The sequence below is a fragment of the Corvus hawaiiensis genome, chromosome 4 (assembly GCF_020740725.1).
Source record: "Corvus hawaiiensis isolate bCorHaw1 chromosome 4, bCorHaw1.pri.cur, whole genome shotgun sequence".
NCBI classification, from domain to species: domain Eukaryota; kingdom Metazoa; phylum Chordata; class Aves; order Passeriformes; family Corvidae; genus Corvus; species Corvus hawaiiensis.
Window position 1 is genome coordinate 71845034 of NC_063216.1, and position 20480 is coordinate 71865513.

Sequence of the window (20480 nt, forward strand, 5' to 3'; positions counted from 1 at the left end):
CACTTTCGTAAGTTTAAATATCTCCAGTGGTTTCCACATGACTCTTTGGCCTTCAATTATGTTTCCTGGCAAACTTTTTCTTCTGACAGGTCAAGAAAGCTTCACTCTCAGGCTGTCTGCAGTTTTGCTGACAGGCAGGAGGCTAACTTCCTTTGAGTTATAGAATAAGCCACACATATTTTTTAGGAAGGACCAATCTTGGTATTACTGTGTTTCAAGGCTGCAATAAACACCTCAAACTCTGTACATATTCCTGAGGCTCAGGCCTGATGGCAAGAACCAAAGCCTCCCTTCAGTACTGGCTAAATTCCCACTGGGTTCATTCCTAATTGAGACCACGCTTATACAGACTGACAGAAAGTTTCTCAGAGCAATGAATGTAAAATTCTGCTCCTGTATCTTGAGGGTGCTATTTTACATAAATATGCATATGTATTTGCATATATGTTCCCCCTCCTGCAGAGGTGGGTGGGTCACACTGTAAACAGTGCATAATGATAACAGTGCTGAAATACAAGCTCACTTTAACTGTTGGAAAGCACTGCAGTTATAGAAAAAATTATGTGCAGCTATTTCATAAGCATTTACCCAGCAGATAAATACATATTTATGCATATGTATATTTTTCCCTGTGAAATACAGATAATAGTCAATACAAAAGGGCTTTCAAGGATGTCACAAGACAGCTGCACATGCCAGAAAAATAGTAGCAACTACAAACTGAGGATGCTCCAAGCAATGATGATTTGTGACCCTGAGCCAATGCACACTGGGACAGATGAAAACAACTTGTTCCAAAGCTGCTATTGGGGATCTGACATGTTTATCTATTTGGCCCACATGGGGCTGTGTCTTCTAGCACTGACAGCTCCTGCAGGTTGGCAGCTTTTCAAAAGCTTGTCAGGCCTTGATAGCATTCCTATTCCTGCGGAGCTGGGCGGGTCGCGCTGCAGATCACACCGTGATAATCGCGCTGACATGTAACCCCGCGCGCACTGTTAGCACAGCCACAGAAAGGGGCACCATTGCTTTGCAGCTATTTACCCACTGTTTACCCAGCTGACAACATTTTGTATTTCGTATTTATTTAGCACCAGGAGTAAAATAGAAAAGGCTTTACGCAAACTCACAAGAAACTTCGATGTACTGACGTAATGTTTCCAGCAGGATCCCAGAGGTTGGGGTTCCTATAGAATTTCTTCGCCAGCTTTCCAGCCTCTCATGCTGTTAAACATCTCTCTGTTTTACACTGCATTTCTGGTGGTAATGGCACAGAGGCCTTCAGCAGAACTACTTTCTTTTGCTGACCATCTTTATTTTACTCACAGGAAGAAATCACAATTCTTCCAGTTTGCAAATAGCTTGCAGAATTTGTCAAGGATGTGAGGATCTTTCAGAAAAAGACTATGGCACTTAATAATGCCATTCCTGCAATAGGAGCTAATGGCTTCTGTACGGGAAAACTTCAGAGAAAATACATCCCTGCTACAGAAAGATGATTATCCATTGCTATATTTTATATATTTATTGACTATAATCACTTTCACTTTCTGCATTCGTCTGTCATTCTGGAGGACTTGCTTATTACACTGTGGTACTTACTGTTGTTTTATAATGAGGTTTACAAGCATTGGAAACCGGACAGATTTTTTTTTCAAGCTACCAGCTAAGGAAGTTTTCAACCTATTACACAATAAATTGAATAAAAACTACAATGATTTAAGAAATTGTGACTCCAGCAGAACTACTGATTTATTTCATCAGGAAAAATACAGCAGGAAATAAAGCTATAACTTAATATATGTAAGTCAAATTAACTAATTTAGGTAAATTAATAGGTTTTAAAAAGGAAGTTATTAAATTATATATATGTATACATTAGAAAAGGGAGCAGGTTACAATGCTTTGGATCCTTCTTTGCCAGAATGTCTTAATATAGAGCATTAGACTCTAAAATGTAATCTTGCCAAGTAATTATATCCACACATGAGAACAAATTGTTTGGGATCCTGACTTAGCTTTTGGAGGTATCAGTAGCTCATAACAAAACAAATATCTGAAACTGAGAGCTTTATTAAAGTAAGATGAATCTACCCAGCACAGAGCATTCTAATGTTCATATTCAGCTTTGTTTTAAAGAACAGAAACCCCAAACTATGCACAATCTTGCACTGCAGTCTCAAAGTTGTTATACCTCTCTCGCCCCATCAGCGTGCTTTTAACACTCCTTCCTCAAAGTCATTAATAAACACATCATTTATAGGTGGAAACTTAATATTCTAATCAATTTCTACTCATTTTAGTAGCTGTATTAAGCAGATTATTTTTTCCAGATGACTCGTACTCCAGAGGAGTACAAAGGACACACTTCAGACCCTTGTAGTCCCAACATGTGTGGTTTCCTCACACTGGGAAGGCCTGGAAGTGAGCCGCCTGGCCCAACGCCAACCCAAACCACGGTCAGTCTAAACACAGCACCGGCAAATGCTACTTTCTGACACTTCACTGCTACTGTAGAGTATCCTTTAGCATCCTCCTCAGGGGCTGAGATTTATACACAGCTCCTCACGCAACTTCCTTCATCTCATCCCTTCCCTCCACTGCAAGATTCTACCAGCCAAGCATAGTGGAATTAAAGAGAAACACTCATGTGACATTGTCTTGTGTTACCTGGGCATTTATGCAAGAAGATACATTTATAAAGTTATTGAATGCCCATGGAGACCTGGGAAATCAGCACACCAGGATGCTCTGCAAGGCTTCTCAGTCAGTTCTACCCATTTAAATATATTTTGCCTCAGTGCTTTTTTGTGAAAAGTTAAATATTATCTGGATAGTTAAACTATTAGTTTACCACTAAAAGAAGTATTTGAACCTGCACACATATTTAGTCCAGATATGCAAGTGGTTAGGAATTTTATTCCCTCCTTTCTGGTTACCACAGATAGGTAAGCATGCATTCTCTATTCATCTTAGGAAATGCAAATTTTCTTTCCAATACAAAGTGAGTTTTTTCTCTACAACATCTATACCAAATGGCACTGTCTGACTGCACATTAGTTCTCCTGGCTCCATCGGTGTTCTGCTCTTCTTGGAAAGCACAAGGTCCATAATGAACAGCGGTGGTTTGGCCAAAGGGAAAATGTCACCAGCTTGGACTGAGGGGTGGCTCATGCAGAGTGCTGCCACCTCCAGAAAGGTCTGGGCTCAGAAAGCCCCACTGAACATAATGGGAGGTGACAGCACTCAGCATCTCTCAGGAGGCAAGCAGAAGCCCACAGAAACAGAAGTCTGCTTTTCACACAAACAAAATTTGTCTTCTACAGAAAGCCTACACCAAAAATCAATTTGTAGTCTGAAAATTTGCAATTATGAGTAGTGCTGTTATTAATGCAATATCCTGGGAGGGGTAGTGGATTTTGAGTCAATTACTGAGATGACAGAAGCAAGGTAAGTGCTTGATAAAGCATGCCAGGAAGAAACTTCCTGAAATACCCAGAATCTGAGTTTTACAAAAACTGGCATGTGCAGCATTGCTGAAATCCAGATAAGGAACAAGATATTCAGACTGGTACTGTATCTCTTCTATACAATGACAGCAAGTGTTGCTCTCAAACATGAGGGCAAAATAGTCTCTTGTTCCACCTGTTCAGCTCCTGCCTGCAATCACATTAATTCAGGGTCAGTTACCTCTTCAGAGCTGGCAGCAGTACATAGTAATTTAAAACCACCCTCTGATGCCTAAAGAAAATACCAAACACAGCTGAGAATTCAAATTTTCTTCATATCTGGGAGAAGCAGGAAACCAGTTTTCATGTGTTCCTGTTGCAAGCATCTGGTTTTCACTCATAGCAGTCAACTGTGCTTCCAAAGCTTCAGTTCACCATGTCTGCTAGAAATATTGAAGGCTAAATTGTCATCTTATTATCTCAAGTTAACACACTGTCACTGGGCACAGGCAAGGGACTACAGCAGATCCCAGTGGAAGCTTTTCCTAAAACTAGTAATTCTAGATATTAACCAAAATGTTAAAATTGCCACTTACATTTTACTATGATCTAAACCATCCAAATTGCCTCTGCTCTGTTCAGTATTAGAGTAAAGTAATCCCAGGGATGCCAGGAAGCAATGAAAGAGCTGTCTTCAGTTATTTCCTTCCAAATGCTTTTAAATGAGGAGGGTAACCATGACCAGAGGAATTGAGAAGTGAACACTCTGAGCTGCATTTTTCCTGTCTGCTGATATTTTGATGCTATTTTCATGCACTGCAGGGCTCTTCTGCACAGCTGATCTCTTGCAGGTTATCAGTCACAAAGGAGATCATACAGCACAAGAAACTCAATTGATTAAAGATAATCTGTATAACTATGGGAGGCGAGATTATCAAATCTTGGTAAATTTCATTGCACAACGAATCTGCAGTTACCCGGAGAAGAAATAAATAAATAAAAACACAAAACCAACCAAACAGAAAGAACTTAACAAAATTTAACTTAGGAAATAAACTCCATGGAAAAGGCACTGACCTTTTTTACATTTTTGTTTACATCAACCAAGTTGAGCAGGAAGATGTGGTCCTTTGCCCCAACTAGTAGCCGGCCCCTCTCCTCATCTAGCAGCAAGGTTCGAAAATCAAGCCCCTCTGTTGAGCCCAGGAATGGGATGCAGCTGTTTGAAAGCAGCAAGTCTGTGGGAAAACGAAGAAAATCTTTATAATCAAAATGTTTATATATGACTCATCAGTGTCTTTTATAAATATATGCAACCAGCATGGAGTGTACCAGGGAAATAAGTGCAGTCTTGGAGCATGTCTTTCCAGAGTCATAATACAATTCCTGTTAACTTCAGGTTTCTCTGGGGTTTTTCTTACTTCCAAATTGGGTAATATTTACTTTCACAAAATACTTTTCTATATTAAATTTTCTTAATAAATTATCTGTATGGCATAAAGGAATGAGAAATTCAACAGAAATTAGAAACCAAGAAAGACATATCTTTGCAAAATGTGTGCTATATCTTTCCTTCATTCTAAGAAAACTAATTCTATTTACATCACCATACTCATGGATACACATGATCAAGGATCAATACCTCACCGTATTTGGTGCTCCAGATATAAAGCAGCAAAGAAGGTCAATGCCAGCCAAGAATAATTAGGAGCAGGAAACAGTGGGTAGGAATATTTGAAGATCATCCAGTTCAACTCCCTCACTATGAGGAGGAACATCTTTCGCTAGATCAGCTCGCTCAAAGTCCCACCTAACACAGCCTTGAACACTTCCAGGGATGGGGCATCTGCAACTTCTCTGGGCAACCTGTTTCTCACCATTCTCATCATAAAAAATGTCTTTCTTATATCCAGTTTCTATCCACTCTCTTTTAGTTTAAAACTATTGCCCCTTGTCCTGTCACTAAAGGCTTTGGTTAAAAAGCCCTTCCACATCTTTTTTACAAGCCCCTTTTATATATTGAAAAGCTGCAATAAGGTCTCCTCAGAGCTTTCTTTTCTCCAGGCTGAACAACCCCAAACCTCTCAGCCTGTCTTCATATGGAAGGTGTTACAGCCCTCTGATCATTTTCAGGGCTCCTCCTTCCAAGGTCCATGTCTTTCTTGAACTGGGTGCCCCAGAACTGAATGTAGGACTGTAGGAAATTAAGAAAAAAAAAAAAAAAAAAAGATGCTCTATGAAACTAATGAAAGAACCTATACTGTTGCAAAAAAGCTAAAAGGCTGTAAAATAAAAATTCTGTAGCATTTTGCCTAATGAATACTCTGTGGACATAATTCTGGACAAGGACACAAACAACATATAGAAAAGAGCACAAGGATATTTAAGTCTTGTTGGGTAGTCATTACTTTGGGGAAAAGAAAATAAACGTGAATCAGTTCTTCCACAAGCAAACTCTCCAAGCTAAACTATTTGGAAATCTTCAGACAGAAAGGCAAATCCTGTATTTAACAGGAACATAAAATTAAGGGTATTTCCACCTTCCTGGCACTGGATGGACAATGTAGCATTCCTGCTAGAAAACCCAGACTTACTGCACAATTTATTGGCATATCCTGATCATGATGAAAATTAGGGCCCGTGTTTTGGAGAAAAAGTCCTGAATTAAATAAAGGGAAAAAAACCCACCCAAACATTTTTCTCCAAGGTCTCACACAAACCAAGTCACAGGCAAGAAAAGATTAAGTTCTAGTGCTGGCTAATGAACAGAACCGTGGGAGAAAAATATTTTATCATTATTAATCTGACTACCTGGTATATAATTATGATGATTATTTTTTGGCTCAGTCACTTCTACTTAAGTTTGTGTACTTTTGTCTGGCTCAGTGCAGGATGTTGTTATGGTACAATCTGAAAACAAATTGTCATGCATTACAGCTCCTACTCCCCTAGGTGAGATTTATTTGGCAGTACTTTGGGAAAAAATCTTGCTGAAAAATTTTATCTGATGCTGAGCACTACATTACTATACACCAGCACTGTCCTTTCCCACATATCTTTTGTGAAGGCAAAGATGTCAGGATTTGTTTTCTAAACTAGTAACACTTTAAAAGATGTTTATTAATTGCCAGCAAGATCACTTTAGAAGCAGCTTATGGTTAACATGGTACTATAAAAACCTCAGTCCTCACCTGCAGGACACAGGTAACTAGCATACAGAATATGAGGAAAAATTCCTTCTCATCTGCAGCCACAGGAATTTGATCTGAGGAAGGATAAATTACATGCTTGTGCAAATGCTCTAAAGCACTTTCAGCACTTAAAGCCATGCAAAGCATGGGCCTTTGCAAGAGTGTCAATTGCAAAAATATGTGGATTTGATTCTTCTCCACATACATGAAGGATGATGACTGAGACTGCTGTCTACTTCCCATTTCCTTATTTGAAAGGAATGATCTCTGAAGAGACCATCCCAAATGGACATTTGTCATCTGTTGTTTAACAGTTCTAGAATTTCTCAGTAAAAAAAACCCCACCTAGAACAGCTACAACAGTGAGGGAAAATGCTGCCTCATGACTGAAATGCCCAAGTGGGAATGAGCCCTGCTTGATGCCTTGTACAATCATTTATTTCACTGCATCATAAGGAAAACATCTGTAGAATATTCCAGATTGAAATGACAACACTGCACACTCCTTTCTTACTGGTGCAAATGACAACACAAGCTGCAAAGTGGTGAAGAATTAGGTTTGGTATTTACTATTGAAAACAGCTTGGAAATAAGACTCTGAGCACGGCCACTGATAAGATTATAACTGTAATATGACCTAATAAAACTTTACAAGTAAATATTAACAGAGGGTTGATTAAATTTCAGCTAAATTAATAATTGTTCTCAGTCTATAAAACAACACATTTTAATCTTACACGTTGAAATTTCCCTTCACAGCGAGACATATTTACTATCACCAAGGATATTACACTGGAAAAATTTACTGTGAAAAGCACATTTCCCAATGATTTTCAAGCTTAGAGCAAGCTGTTGATTTGAATCACTGCATCTCTGTAGCCTGGCTAACACAGAACCAGCATTCTCACAAGGTACAGTAACAAAGTTACAGGGATGGTCTTTCATGAGTAGGTGTTCAGCACTCAGTTTATGGTCTCTATTTGCTGTTTTCCTCAAAATTAAATACTTTTTTCCAGCCCAGTGATTAAATAAGTATCCAGCTAACTCCCCTTCTAGGTTAATATTTCACTGCTGAGTGATAGAAGCTGGAATAGTGACTGGGTTTATTCATTTCACACAGTATCTCAGTGGACTTGGCTCAAAACAGCATGATCATTGCTTACTTATAAAATCTCCAGCAGCAGAGCCACAGCAAAGAGACTTCAAAAGTAAAAATTTCATTCTGTTCTGATAATATGTATTTGCATTTATAAAACATATTTACACTTGTTAGCATCAAGTCACATGTGTGGTGACCATGTTGCCATTCCTCAACTCCAGCATGTTGTCACAATGCAGCAATGTAGAACCACTTGGTTCAGAATCAGAATGCCCTTTGTGACTAGTTACAGATTTTTTTTAGTGACAAGCCATGCCTAAATTAGCAGAAAGGGAACATCTCAGCCACTTTCAAAACAGTTACAGACAACTTTGAAGGACTCTGAAACTAAAGGCTGTATAACTTTCATATACGGGAAAGAACAAAGGTTGCATCACTTTCATTTAGGTAGGAGCAAGTCCTTTCTCATGTTGGAGAATACACATGAAGGTTTACATGGGCATTGTAGAAACTCAAGCAAATTTCTGGGATAAAGAAAAGTATTTATAGCACGACTGCAGCAATTTATCCAATTCCTAAGGTATGCTGAGTTTAAAATTGACCAGTTGACCCCAGATATATTGGTATGAAGGCAAAGAGAATAAATACTTCCAGACTACTACGAATCTCTACAATGTACTGCAAGAAGTAAATTACATTTTGTTTAGCTGCATGTCACCACGGACAAAGCTGTGCATGTGAAGTGGCTCTCACTGATATACAATACTATTAGACCTGGTGAAAAACGTAATATTCATAAAACAACAGGGCCTCTCCAAAAGGATACAGACAACTGGGAATAGAGAAAACATGACTTTCTGTGTTCACAGTTTTGTGTTAAAACCATGGTTATGAGAAGCCCAAAAAAGAATTATGTCCTAAACCACATGTTTTGCAGTTAGGGAATTCTCTGTTCATCTTTCAGGACTGAATTGTTTCCCAGGAGGGTATTACAGTTATAAAAGTGACTGTGAAAAGAACACTTTTCCAAAGACTCCTAAAAAATTCAGGAGAACTCTGCTGTAGAATTTCAGGCATTTCAGGGCATTTTCACATCAACCTTCAAGCATCTCTATGGGTTTGCTCAAGAGAGAGCATACGTAACATATCCAACATCTCTGTTTGCAAAATGTCATTATTTCAGGCAGGTATATAGGAACGACGTTCTCTAAGATACACAGGCTTAAATATAAAGAATGTCATGTTTCAGGCAATTTGAGACACTTCTCTACTTTTATTAATTTTCCAAACATAGCTATCCAGATATTACTGAAAAGCAGACAAACTACTATAGTAGGGTAGCTCAATTTCCTAAACTAAGAGCAACTTTGCAAAATAGTTATGGACTGATAATAAAGGACCTCTGGAAGCAATGCTAATAAAGAATTCCTATTATAAAAACTTGGACTACCTATTCTCCTATAGTAGAGGGAGCTACAGGTCACTGAACAACTACATTAAGTCCCTAACAGGCCAGTTTCATGTCTTTGAGGTATGCCAAGCAACCTCTCTCAGTTCATAGTCTTCTGTAAGGATGTGCAGGTGGAGCCAGTTTCTGCCTCGTGGATGTAGGAACATTACAACAGCACCGTGGTAAACTGGAAGGTGAAGGGCAAGGCAATGCAGAGATGTGTGTCTGCACAGTGAATCCGTGTGCCGCAGCATCTTCCATCCACGGGAGCAGGAAAGAAGCTTCAGGATTGCCAGTGAAAAAAGCAAGAATTATGCAGTGCTCACGTGGCTGCCATCGGGTGTGAGCCCCCCCCAGCACAGCTCTGTGCAGGGAATTCCTCTCAGTGGGTGGAGAGCAGCATCCAGAGGCGGAATCGCAGCTGACCGTAAGCTCTCATCGCCTCTGCGTGGGCGGCCGGATCTCGGGCCAGGTGCTCAAAGAGGTTGAGCGGCTCGACCGTTCGCATTGCCGGCGGCAAGCTGATCTCTGCAGGAAGGCTCTGGTTGCCCAGGACAAAGTGCTCCAGGCGTTTCAACTGCAGGCAGCGGTGCAGGTATGCCATGATGTCCCACAGCCGCCGCGCAAATTCCCTCCTGCGCCACTGGCACAGCGGTACGGTGGTCAGCACGTGCATGACCACAGTCTTCCAGGTCGAGCTGGAAAAACCTGTGCCCCTCAGGATGCAGGTGAAGAGCTGCAGGCATTTCAGGTGCAAGCTCTCACACGGCACCTGCCTGGCGATGTGCTGGAAGAATTTTGCCTCTGCCACAGCGTACGTCTCAGGCCACGCTGTGCTTGCGATGGAGTCGGCCTCGGCGGGCTGGCTGCTCACAAAGATGCTGGAGCCGCCTTTCTGGGCCTCTGTGGGCTGGCTGACCACAAAGATGTCGGAGTCCCCGTGGCGCACCCCAAACAGCATCTCCACCATCAGGCTCTTCTTGCCTTTGCTCAGCCGGAATTGGCAGGACCGGCTGCAGGGCTGAAACACCAAGTGCCATGAGTACGACTGAGGCAAATGCAGCCACGAGCATCTCACCAGCTGGTAGAACCAGTGGGAGGTTTTTTCCACGTCCAGGTAGGAGCCGGTGCAGAGTGTCTCTAGGAGGCTGGGCTTCTGCTTCCGCCGCAGCTCCTCCTGCGAGTGGTGCAGGAAGCACAACAGCTTCTCGCCCAGCTGCTCCCTCTCGCACGTGCACACCAGCTCCACACGGACGCAGAAGGTCCTTGCTGCCATCTGCCCTGCACTGTTCAGCTCCAGGCGGAAGGCGTGTCCCGGCGGGGGATTCAGTGGGACCAGCACGTGGTACACCACGTCCTGCTCACGGGGACTCCAACCCTCAAAGGCACTGCCCACCCCGATGGCTTCTTGAGGCACCGGGTAGAAACTATTGCTCACGCTGTCAATAAAGACACGCGTGAAGCTCTCCATCAGCTCAGCTGCCACTGAGCGACCTCTCTCCACGTCCTCGACAGGACACTGTACGCGATCCACTAAAAGGATCCCTCGCTTATTCCCAACGTCACGGGCGTCTTCTTCCTCTTCAATTCCACCACGGCTGCCTTTGTCCTTGCCAGCACTACTGCCTTCTTTTTCACTGGCAGCCACATTTCCACTTTCTTCTTCTTTTCCATCTTCATTCTTCTCGCCTTTCACATTCGCATCCCTGTGTTCTTCATCCTTCCCATTCCGATCACTGGTTCTGTGTTCACTGGAATGCCTGTCTTCCTTCACCTTCATATTGCTGCTGTCTCCTTCACTTGCTTTATCAGCACCTTCTTCAGTTGAAGCAACATTGCCGTGCTCCTCTCCATTTCCATCTTCATTCTTTTCTCCCTTCCTATCGGCAGCACTGCCTTTCTCATCTTTGTCTCCATCATTGCCTTCTTCGTTTCCAACATCATTCTTTTCTTCCTCAGTTGCAGCAAAACCACAATGGTCTACTGCATTCCCATCATCACTGCTGTCTTCCTGTCCTGTCCAATCACTGCTTCTCTGTTCACTGGCATCACTGCTTTCCTCCACCTTCAGATCCGCGTTTTCTCCCTTTCCATCTCCCTCGTATTGACCTTCTTCTACATCATCATTGTTGCCTGCCTTTGTATTTGCATCATTGGTTTTTTCTTCATTTCCATCTCCTCCTTCTTTCTTTTCAGCATCATGGTCTTGTTCCACCTGCACATCCTTGTTTTCTCCTTCATTTGCGTCAGCGTGGCCTTCTTTATCTCGAGCAACATTGCCAGGTTCTTCTTCATTCCCTTCAGCAGTGTTGCCTCCTGGCACATTCCCATCACTCCATCCTTCATCTTTCTTTAAGTCACAGGCATCTTCATTCTTCACATTTTGGTCTTCCTTCACCTTCACATCTTCATTTCCTTCACTGGCATCATCTTCCTCTCCTTCATTTGCAGCCACAGGACTGCCTTCTCCTTCATTTTCATTACCGCTGTCGTCTGCCTCCACAGTCATATTATTGTTTTCTCCATCTTCCTTTGAATCAATAGTGTCTTCTTGCTGTTCTTTTCCTCTCTCATCTCCTAGGGTCTTGCAGGAGCTCTGGTCCTTGCCGCTGCTGTTGGCTTCAGGGCTCCTTCTCCTGCGGCTAAACCACAGGCCCAAGAGGAGCAGGAGTCCAGCAAGAGCCCAGAATGGCCACTGCTGCAGGGCACCAAAGAGCAGGGCTCCCCAGCCCTCGTCCTGCTGCTCCGGGGGCCCTTGCTCCAGCTCCTGCAGCAGCCGAGCCATCTCGCGGTCGAGCAGCTCCTCACGCTCCTGCATTCGCCGGTGCGTGGCCTCATCCAGCCCATCCCCAGCTGGCTGGGGGTACTGGATCAGGCTTTGCACGAGCACGAAGAGCAATGACAATAAAGCCATGGTCTGCAAGAGGACACACAGAAGGGGTTCAGTAGGGGCGGAATGGAGGCAGCCAGTGCGGGGCAGGAGCCACGGGGATGTGGCAGCAGGAAGGAGAGGGCCCCCGGCAGCTGGCAGGAGGCAAGGCCTGCACCGCTGCCCCAGCAAGCACCGAGCCTGAGCAAGGCGCTCCCGCCAGGGGCTGGGCCCTGGATGCAGGGACAGAACACACGCCCCGGCTGCCAGCGCTTCTGCCCCAGCCCTCCCCCAGCCCTGCCTCCCCACCGCCTGTGTGCACTCACCGCTTGCCCAGGCTCTACTGGGGGCAGCGTCAACCAATGGGGCCTTTTATAGCTGCCCCCATTGTGACACGGCCCCTGTGCTGTCACAGGCCCCAGAGCGCATCACAGGCCAGCCCCACCCGCCATCCCCAGCCCGGGAACTCATCATGGCCCTGGGCACCCAGAGCCTCAAGAGACACAAAGTGCAGACCCATCAGTCATGAACCCTAGAGCTTCCCTGTACAAAGCAGGCACAAGCGCCCTCCCACACAAACCCTTGCCAAATATAAATTTGTGTGACAAGATCCATGGATGCTCTTGGTATATAGGTGTAAGCTTTTATTTAATCTTGGAGGGGGTCATTTTTTATTAATAATATTTATATTTATTACTTTTGGGGCAGGATGTCATATAGGCTAATGTTTTGTTACAGATTTAGTGAGAAATCTTTCTGAAAGAAATCCAGGCTTCTTGAATGATGCACAGGAAGACGTAACACCCTCCTAAAGAGGCCCAGTAAGTTAATTACAAAATTTTGGTGTCTTCAACAACCTCTCAGCTCTTAAAACTCTATGGTTCAACACAGTGCAAAATTCCTGGATAGCCAGGATTTTGTTCAGAAAGTAGAATGTCTCCTTTTTCAAATTTGTAGCAAAGATGTACATCTGTCACTCCCACCATCTTCAAAATTGTCTGCCTTAAACAGAGTTAACCAGTCTCTCTGACTTGTCTGATATTGCGCTGGTTTATTAAAGGAAATTCTTACTCTTTCTGCTATCTCTGTGTATTTATCTCCAAAGGACTGTGAGTACGGAAGAGTCATCCCCTATGTTCCTCAGCTCTTCTTTGGGGAACTCACCTATAAATGGAACTGCATAAACGGGGAGGGAGGAAAAGGAAACAGGATGTGAATCGAGCACCTGCATAGTGACCACAGATGTCCACTGCTAGACAGACACTGACGTCAGGCAGATCATGCCCTCCAAATAGTGCTCAGAAAGAGAACAAGTTTGGGATTTCTGAAACTGCTCTGAATTGGATTTGCTTAAACAGATGTCATTAGTAAAAGTAATCAAAGAAAGAGTTTTGATCCCTCTTCCAAGCTGATGCCACTTATCATGTATCTTCCCTGCATTCTTCTAGGGAAGCTGTTTTTGATGTTGTCCCATCCTTCTTTTTATAAGGGAGCAAAAATCCTTTGTTAAGTATTACTCTTTCAGTTTTGTTTCCTCTCATCTTCTGAGATATAGTAAAGTGAACATTCAGCAGAATAGTTTTGTATTTTTTGAACACAATTCTTCTTTTATCCAATCGAGGCCCTTCTGTGATCATGAAAAAACAGAAACTGTTCTGAAGTACAGTTTACACTCATAAGAGGTTGACATGGGTCAGTTCTCCAAGGTTATTCTTAGTTCAACTGCTATGTAAACTGTTGATGTCACTGACTGGAGGCTGCTCTTCAGGACATTATATATATGATAATTATATGACAGAAAATGCAACATATACTTGAATCTGACCTTCAAGTTCACTAGCTTAAAAAAGGAAAAAAATGTCTGTAAGAAATTTGCTGCTTTTCCCATTACTAAGATGTAATAAATGCCTTCAAGTTTATACTCAGTCGACAGCATATACACATGGACAGCAGTGCCCATCCATCTTCAAGCTAGAGTACATTTTAAGGCTCAATGATCACTGCCTCCAGAAAGCATTTTTGAGACAAAACAGGCAAAGTCTTTTGCATATCTAGACAATCATCCAATACTAGGATCTTCACTCTCACATAAACACTTCATGTTTTTCCACAGAGGAATCTGAGATAGATTTTTCTGAGAAATAACAAACCACCAAAAATTAATTAAAACGACAAACAAGGGAAAAGCACCACTTCCTCACTCAGCACATTCTCCTCGATTTTCATTAAGCATTCATATTTACAGATGCTGATATTGCCACAAGAGCAGTTTTTTTCTGGTTTTACTTCCTCTTCCAGTAGAGCAAGCACAGCTGCAAAATGCAAGCTCATTTCTAGGCTCTCTTACACATCACCAGTTTACCACATTCCAACCATTCATAGCTGTGCAACACCCCGTCAGGGTACTGGGATTACTGCAGTGTCACAGACAGTTTAAGTGAGGCTCATGGAGCTGTACAATTTTAACTATGTTTTATATGTATAATTAAATGATGCATGACATGGAAATAAGCCAGCTGTACTGAAACTGAACAAACTAACTGCTCTGATGCAACAGTTAAGCATCTCATCAGTTATAAAATGAAACAGGTTTAAAGCAAAAACAATATAGAGAACAGAATGCTTGACACTGTAAAATAGCATGTTCAAAGGATAGTTTTTGAACATTAAGGAAATGTACTCACCCAGTCAAATTTTCAAAAGAATTCCTGCACCAAAATGTTCTCTGTTTGCTTTTTCACCATGTTTTAAGAATGGATCACTCTTAGGGGGAAGAAAATCCTGTGTGCAAAACACTGTGTGAAACTAAACAATCCTTGAACATGGCTAATTTCCATGTGGAGCTGTTGATTTAGCACTGTCATCCTTCAGCAGAGGAGAAAGAACTGCCTGTCTTTAGTTTACTTAGGTAAGATGAAAAAAGTGAGGAGTGTGAATTTGATCTTGCTTCAATTTACTTCAGTGGAAAAACTCTTGCCATGACTTCAGTGAGAGTGAGACTACATCTTAATTCATTCTATATGGAGAAAAACAAATCAGCTGAGAATAATGCTTTTATTAGATTTAAATTACTACCATAGTCGTTTTTAACAGTGCTAAGTAAATCCTGCTTTAAAAGTCAAACGTTGCCTTCAGTCATGCTTATTCCTCTGTACTGTGTCACAATGCAGGATTCCTGGTACTCTGACCAAGTCACCGCTGTCACAGCAAGCATGGTTTGCTCTGGGGAATGGCCACATTCCCACACGGGAATGATATATGTTTGTGGATGTCACTGGTGACAATGTCCAAATCTGGGCTGGGGCATGCCCCCCAGCCAAGAAACTAGGGTGCACACTTTTGTAATATAAATGCATTCACTGAGAACACAGACTACACTTACTAAAATGTCCATGAAAAGCAGCAAAGTAAATCAAATCAATAGGGTTAAATTTGCAATTAGGATTCTCTCTTTCTGCAGGAAAAGTTTAGGATAGCCACAAATTGAGAAAAATTTGATTTTTTTTCTTCTTTTTCTCAGAAGGCAATCAACCTTCTGGTCTGGCTATTCTTTACTTCTCCCTATGAAGTAAAATCTAAAAAGACACACACACGATATTTATGGAAGGACCTCCCAATGAATTAGGAAAAATTATTACTCAGAAGATAAAACAGAAACAAGACTGTCTACACTGTATGAATTAAAAGTACATGAATTAGGACACAGAGCCTTCCATTCTTTAGTAACAGAACTGATGCTGTCCTGAAAATGACATTAATGAATTAGACTGGTATATGAAAACCTTCTGCATCTGCTCTAGAGGTTGGAATGAGGATGTTAAATGAGGCAGCAGACAACAAGGATGTGCTGCTTAGGGAAGCTGAATATCACTTGTGCGCTTGTGGAGTTCTGCAGTTTGGATGAAGGTCACAGGTTATCTCCAGCTATATGAAAATGAGTGACAAATACAAACTGTCAGTCTTAGACTGAAAGCAGTACTAGACAAAGAGAGTCAAAATATGGAATATTACTCAAAATCATCCCCTGGTTTTCTTAAGATCATAATCTTCTATTAGAAGACAGTTTGTTACCTTCTCCTAATATTAAAGCTATAATAGTAAAAGCACCTCAATCTTGTAGAAGTATCTAAGATACACAGATTAAGTAAAGTATATGCAGTGAGAGCACCCTAAAAACATCACAAGAGGAGTGACAATTTCTGGGATAGTAATGACATGAACAAGTATCTAAATGTTAAGTCTGAGTGAATAAGAGAATTTTTCAACTAATGGATCAGGGAAAATGTGAAAGGATGAGATATGTGATTGAAGATCATAGTGTATTCGATTAACACAGGTGGAGAATATATGACTTTGATTCTGTATTACAACATATTTTAATTGATTTGTGTGTAGTTTTAGTTTTATACATGCACAATTTTTTAGAACACATCTTTAGACTGGGACAAACAAAGGAAATCCATTGTATGACTTTACATTGATCCCAACATCACTCACTGGAATATCTTAACATTTCCTGCACAGATTCCCCATTCGTTAAGATGACAACCTTGAGAAGAAGGAAACCTATAACTGCCATTCAGAGAAGGTCTAAAATTTTAATTGCTGTTTGAACACAAAGGAGCTTTGACATGCTGTGGTTCACTGAAGCACTCCTGCAGTTAATAGACACATCTTCAGCCACCCTACCCTCTCCCTCTTCCTCCATCCACCACTGATTGATGCAACTGGAAAATTCAGTAACTGCAGAGCAAAGTCCTGCTTACTTCCAGCTCTCCTGCCCCAGCAAATGCTCAGCTCTTCTGGGAAGATGGAGCTATGCCATAAACACATTGCACCTGAAAGGAGATGAAACCTTCCCTTCAAAGACACATGTGACCAGGTTTTGGAACTGCCTGATGTGGCCAGTTCTCATCTGTTTTCCATAAAGAAGGAAAAGAGCCCTGTATTCTCCTCTTCATGATAGTTCAAGTATTAATTCCAAAGAACAGAGATGCCAGGACTTGTCAGTGACATGACTAACAATTTTATGAGAACTGGCAAAACAGTTCATTTCTCCTACATCTTACTCTCAGAAACCTTGGAATTGTTTTGTCTGAAAGATTTGGGGGGAGGAAGGTAGACTTAATTCTCAAAACTATATTAAATATTCAGTGCATCTGATATTCTGTTGTCAACACACAAAATATAGTTTAATTATGATAAGCCATACTGGAATCATTTACAATACAGAAGTGTGAAAAAACAGCATTAAATTTTTTCTTGTTCCATGTGGAAAAATACACACCTTCCAACCCCCCAAGAAAGTAAGACAAGGCACAATAAATTCTGGTAATTCTCTTTCTTCTGACTTTTCAGTTCCATCACAGCTCTCAAAACTAAGATTTATGTGCTATTTTGCATCTGTATCTGTTGTTGATTTTCCCCCCCTACAGGGATATAGGTGAATAAGTTTGGACAGGAAACGGTATCCCTCAAGCCAAACTGAAAGGTTTATAAAGTTGCTAATAAAAGTTTGGGTCAGGGCCTAAATATCAATCATCTGCTCATTGTCTTTTTAAACGAGCTCAGGCATTTTCCCAACTGTTCCCAGCAGGTCTCTGCCACTATTTTAAACTAAGATTTCAGCCATTTTTTTTTCCCCTGTGTTGACCTCAATAATTTTTCTTTCTCCCCCTCTTTACCTGCCAAAGGCATCCATCAGGATTTTGCCAAAGGCTATCTGCTTTTGAAGTTGAGAGGCATTCACTAATCGTGAGTGTCAAATCCACAATAAATGCCATCGCCATATGGTATATGCTGCTTTTGGGAATTATCTCAAAAGGCCTAGCTGTGAGAAGGCCGGCTGTATGTTAGGAGGGTTTTACTGCTAACTTTCATAACTCATGTCAGGTCTTTCAGTTTCTGTATTCATTGGCTTCAGTGAGTGCAACTGTTTCCTGAATTTATAAAAATGTTGTCAAGATCCCTTGATCTTGCTTCCTCTGTCTCTCTCACACAAACACATCCAAACACATTTATATACACAGTGGAATAGCATGCACAGTGACATGCAAATCTAGCAAAAGAGAAGCTTGTAAATAAATAGCATGTCATTCTGCTTACTCAATAAATTTCTCCGGGTGTTAAACTCATGATAAACATATCATAAGCCCCGATGAAGGCTTTACAGCCTGTCCCATCACACCATCCTGAGTGTAACTCTGCAATGCATAGGAAGACATAAGTTTGAAAAACAGAGCAGAAATAGCTCCCATAAGGGCAAGGTGCTGACACAGCTGAAACATAACTAACTGGAGAGCATTTGTTTTCACTAAAGAAGAAAGTATCAGTGACACATCTCTGTGCCTGTGGAGGTGTACTGTACATTCAAAGCAAAAAGAAATCTACCTTCTTTAAAAAACTATCCATTAATACATAAATATGTCTGTGTTGAAATCCCTCAGATGGTACCATTCTTAACAAGAACTACACACAAGACTAAGAAATTCTGCAGAGAACCACGCTTTTGTGATCCAAAGAGGCGAGGAGAAAGAAAACCACATATGAAGAGTTTAACATACCCACTTAGTGATAGAAAAAGAATTATTACAAAAATAAATGTCAGTCCCCTTGAAACACTTGAGTCAGCTCTCTCAACTTTCTCTGATGCTGTAGGAAGGTGTGAATGTCCTCCATGTCTCACATCATCCCCACCAGCCACATAGGAATGTCTCCAATGCACCTCAGAGTGTTTCAAGTACCACTCCCCTCTAAGTTATGTATAGTCTGTTAACATCCTCTTGGAGCAAACAGAAATAATACTTTTAAAAGACAGTTATACTTCAGAAACATGTGCCCCGACACAACAAAAAACCCAGATTTTAATACTGCCCTGAGGCAGAATTCATCCATCTTTAAGGCTTCTATTATGTATTTCCTGGTTAGTAATACAAAAAGAACTGCTGGCAGTATCACATCGAAACGAAAGTGGCAGCATCAGAAAAACTACTGAAAAGTTTACCTTTATAGGAAAGCTTCAGTCTTGGGATATTTTGTTTTGACGTTCCAGTGACTGGAAGGAACAGCATCACTAAAGACAGCAGGCTGCAGGCATGTGGCACTTGCAAAGCTCTCATTCTGCTCTCCTCTTCTGTATCTTCTTTTGTACTATGGTGAAATATCTCCCCACTTTTCAAACAATCCAAGTTTTATCTGGAAGAAAAAAAGAAAACATCTGTAGATCTGCTTTACTGCGTAAGTAACAATTCTGTAAGCAAGCCAGACCTATCTTTAAAGAGCACCTCAGTTAACTTCTTTGCTACAAAAGTATTTTTTCCTCTAGTACAAGTAAATATGTTTTGTTTCTTTAATACTAAATTTACACATTTTGACATTGGAAAAATATGTAAACTTTTCAAACACCAGTGTCTAGCCTAGCTAAAGTTTAAGCTAACAAATTAAATTAATGCAGTATCCATAAAAAGAACATTTGCCATTCAAAAGTGACCATGCAACTTGATAGTTAATACCAGTCCACCGGATATCTTAATGTTTTATAACTCTTTTTGTCTCAGTACAACAGCTATTGTATGTTTATGCTATGACTAGAATGAATTGTAATGTCTCAGATGCCATGGGGGTACAAGCTGAGTTAACAGTGAGTACATACCCATCAAAAACTTTTCATAAATAAACTAAGAAAACTGGATAGAGCAAGCAGTTGTGTTTAGTTTTAATAGAGAAAAAAAGTCAAAGCAGATGATGGATTTAAAAGTGCTTTCAGTATGATATTTCCAGCAGAATAACTGCCTCAACTCATCCACCAAAATGTCCTATAAACTTTTAATGAGTGTTTCAGGCTGGGGTCAATAGGCTGATATGGGATTTTGTTAGCACAGTGTGCAACTAAGCCAGCTTTGCAACACTTTTCACTTAGTAAGAATCATTCATATTCCATAAATCTTAAAGTGTTTTACAAATGAAAGCAATTATCACTGCCCTTATTTTCTCTATGCAAAAACGGAACCATAAAGCTGCAATGAACCTATTTCCTCAAGGTCACACAGCAAGCACAGTAGTTGAAAAAAAAAACAGCAACAGCAGTCCTGCTGTCCTTTGTACCCAGCTATCAAGGATCCCTTTTGCCCAATAACTCGACTTTTGCACATGAAATTATTTGAAATGGCATCTTGAGTTCTGAAGGCAAAACTTCATGGTTAATAAATCACAGAGATCAGAGTATGAAAATATTTGTGAGACTAGATCCTTCCCCCTCCAAGTGCCTGATGCTAGAGGTCAAGGGAGATGGCTGGTGAAATGACAAATGTCAGTGTTTGAGTAATGCTGTAAAACCAAGGAGTAAGGAAATGTTATGATTAGTCGAGAGATTAATGGCTCATGATGTGCCATGAAAATTCTTTTCTGAAAGGTACTGGAGCTG

The 20480-nt window shown here is 41.2% G+C and overlaps 2 protein-coding genes across 2 annotated transcripts in view; both read right to left on the reverse strand.

The window, feature by feature from the left end:
• Positions 1-20480, reverse strand: part of SEMA3D (semaphorin 3D) — a 130989-nt gene that overhangs the window by 70516 nt on the left and 39993 nt on the right. The window contains exons 2-3 of the mRNA XM_048301099.1: positions 19062-19252; positions 4527-4687 (exon numbers count right to left, since the gene is read on the reverse strand). Coding sequence (XP_048157056.1) covers positions 4527-4687; positions 19062-19176 — 276 coding nt within the window. The 5' untranslated portion in view covers positions 19177-19252. The remainder of the gene's footprint in view (positions 1-4526; positions 4688-19061; positions 19253-20480) is intronic.
• On the reverse strand, positions 9389-12347 carry LOC125324778. Its single transcript, XM_048301098.1, has one exon. It carries the CDS (start codon positions 12101-12103, stop codon positions 9572-9574), a length of 2532 nt encoding a protein of 843 aa, XP_048157055.1. The 5' UTR covers positions 12104-12347; the 3' UTR covers positions 9389-9571.

Bases quoted from the DNA above. Each gene is read 5' to 3' on its own strand.
- LOC125324778 (XM_048301098.1), bottom strand. From the start codon at position 12,103: ATGGCTTTATTGTCATTGCTCTTCGTGCTCGTGCAAAGCCTGATCCAG.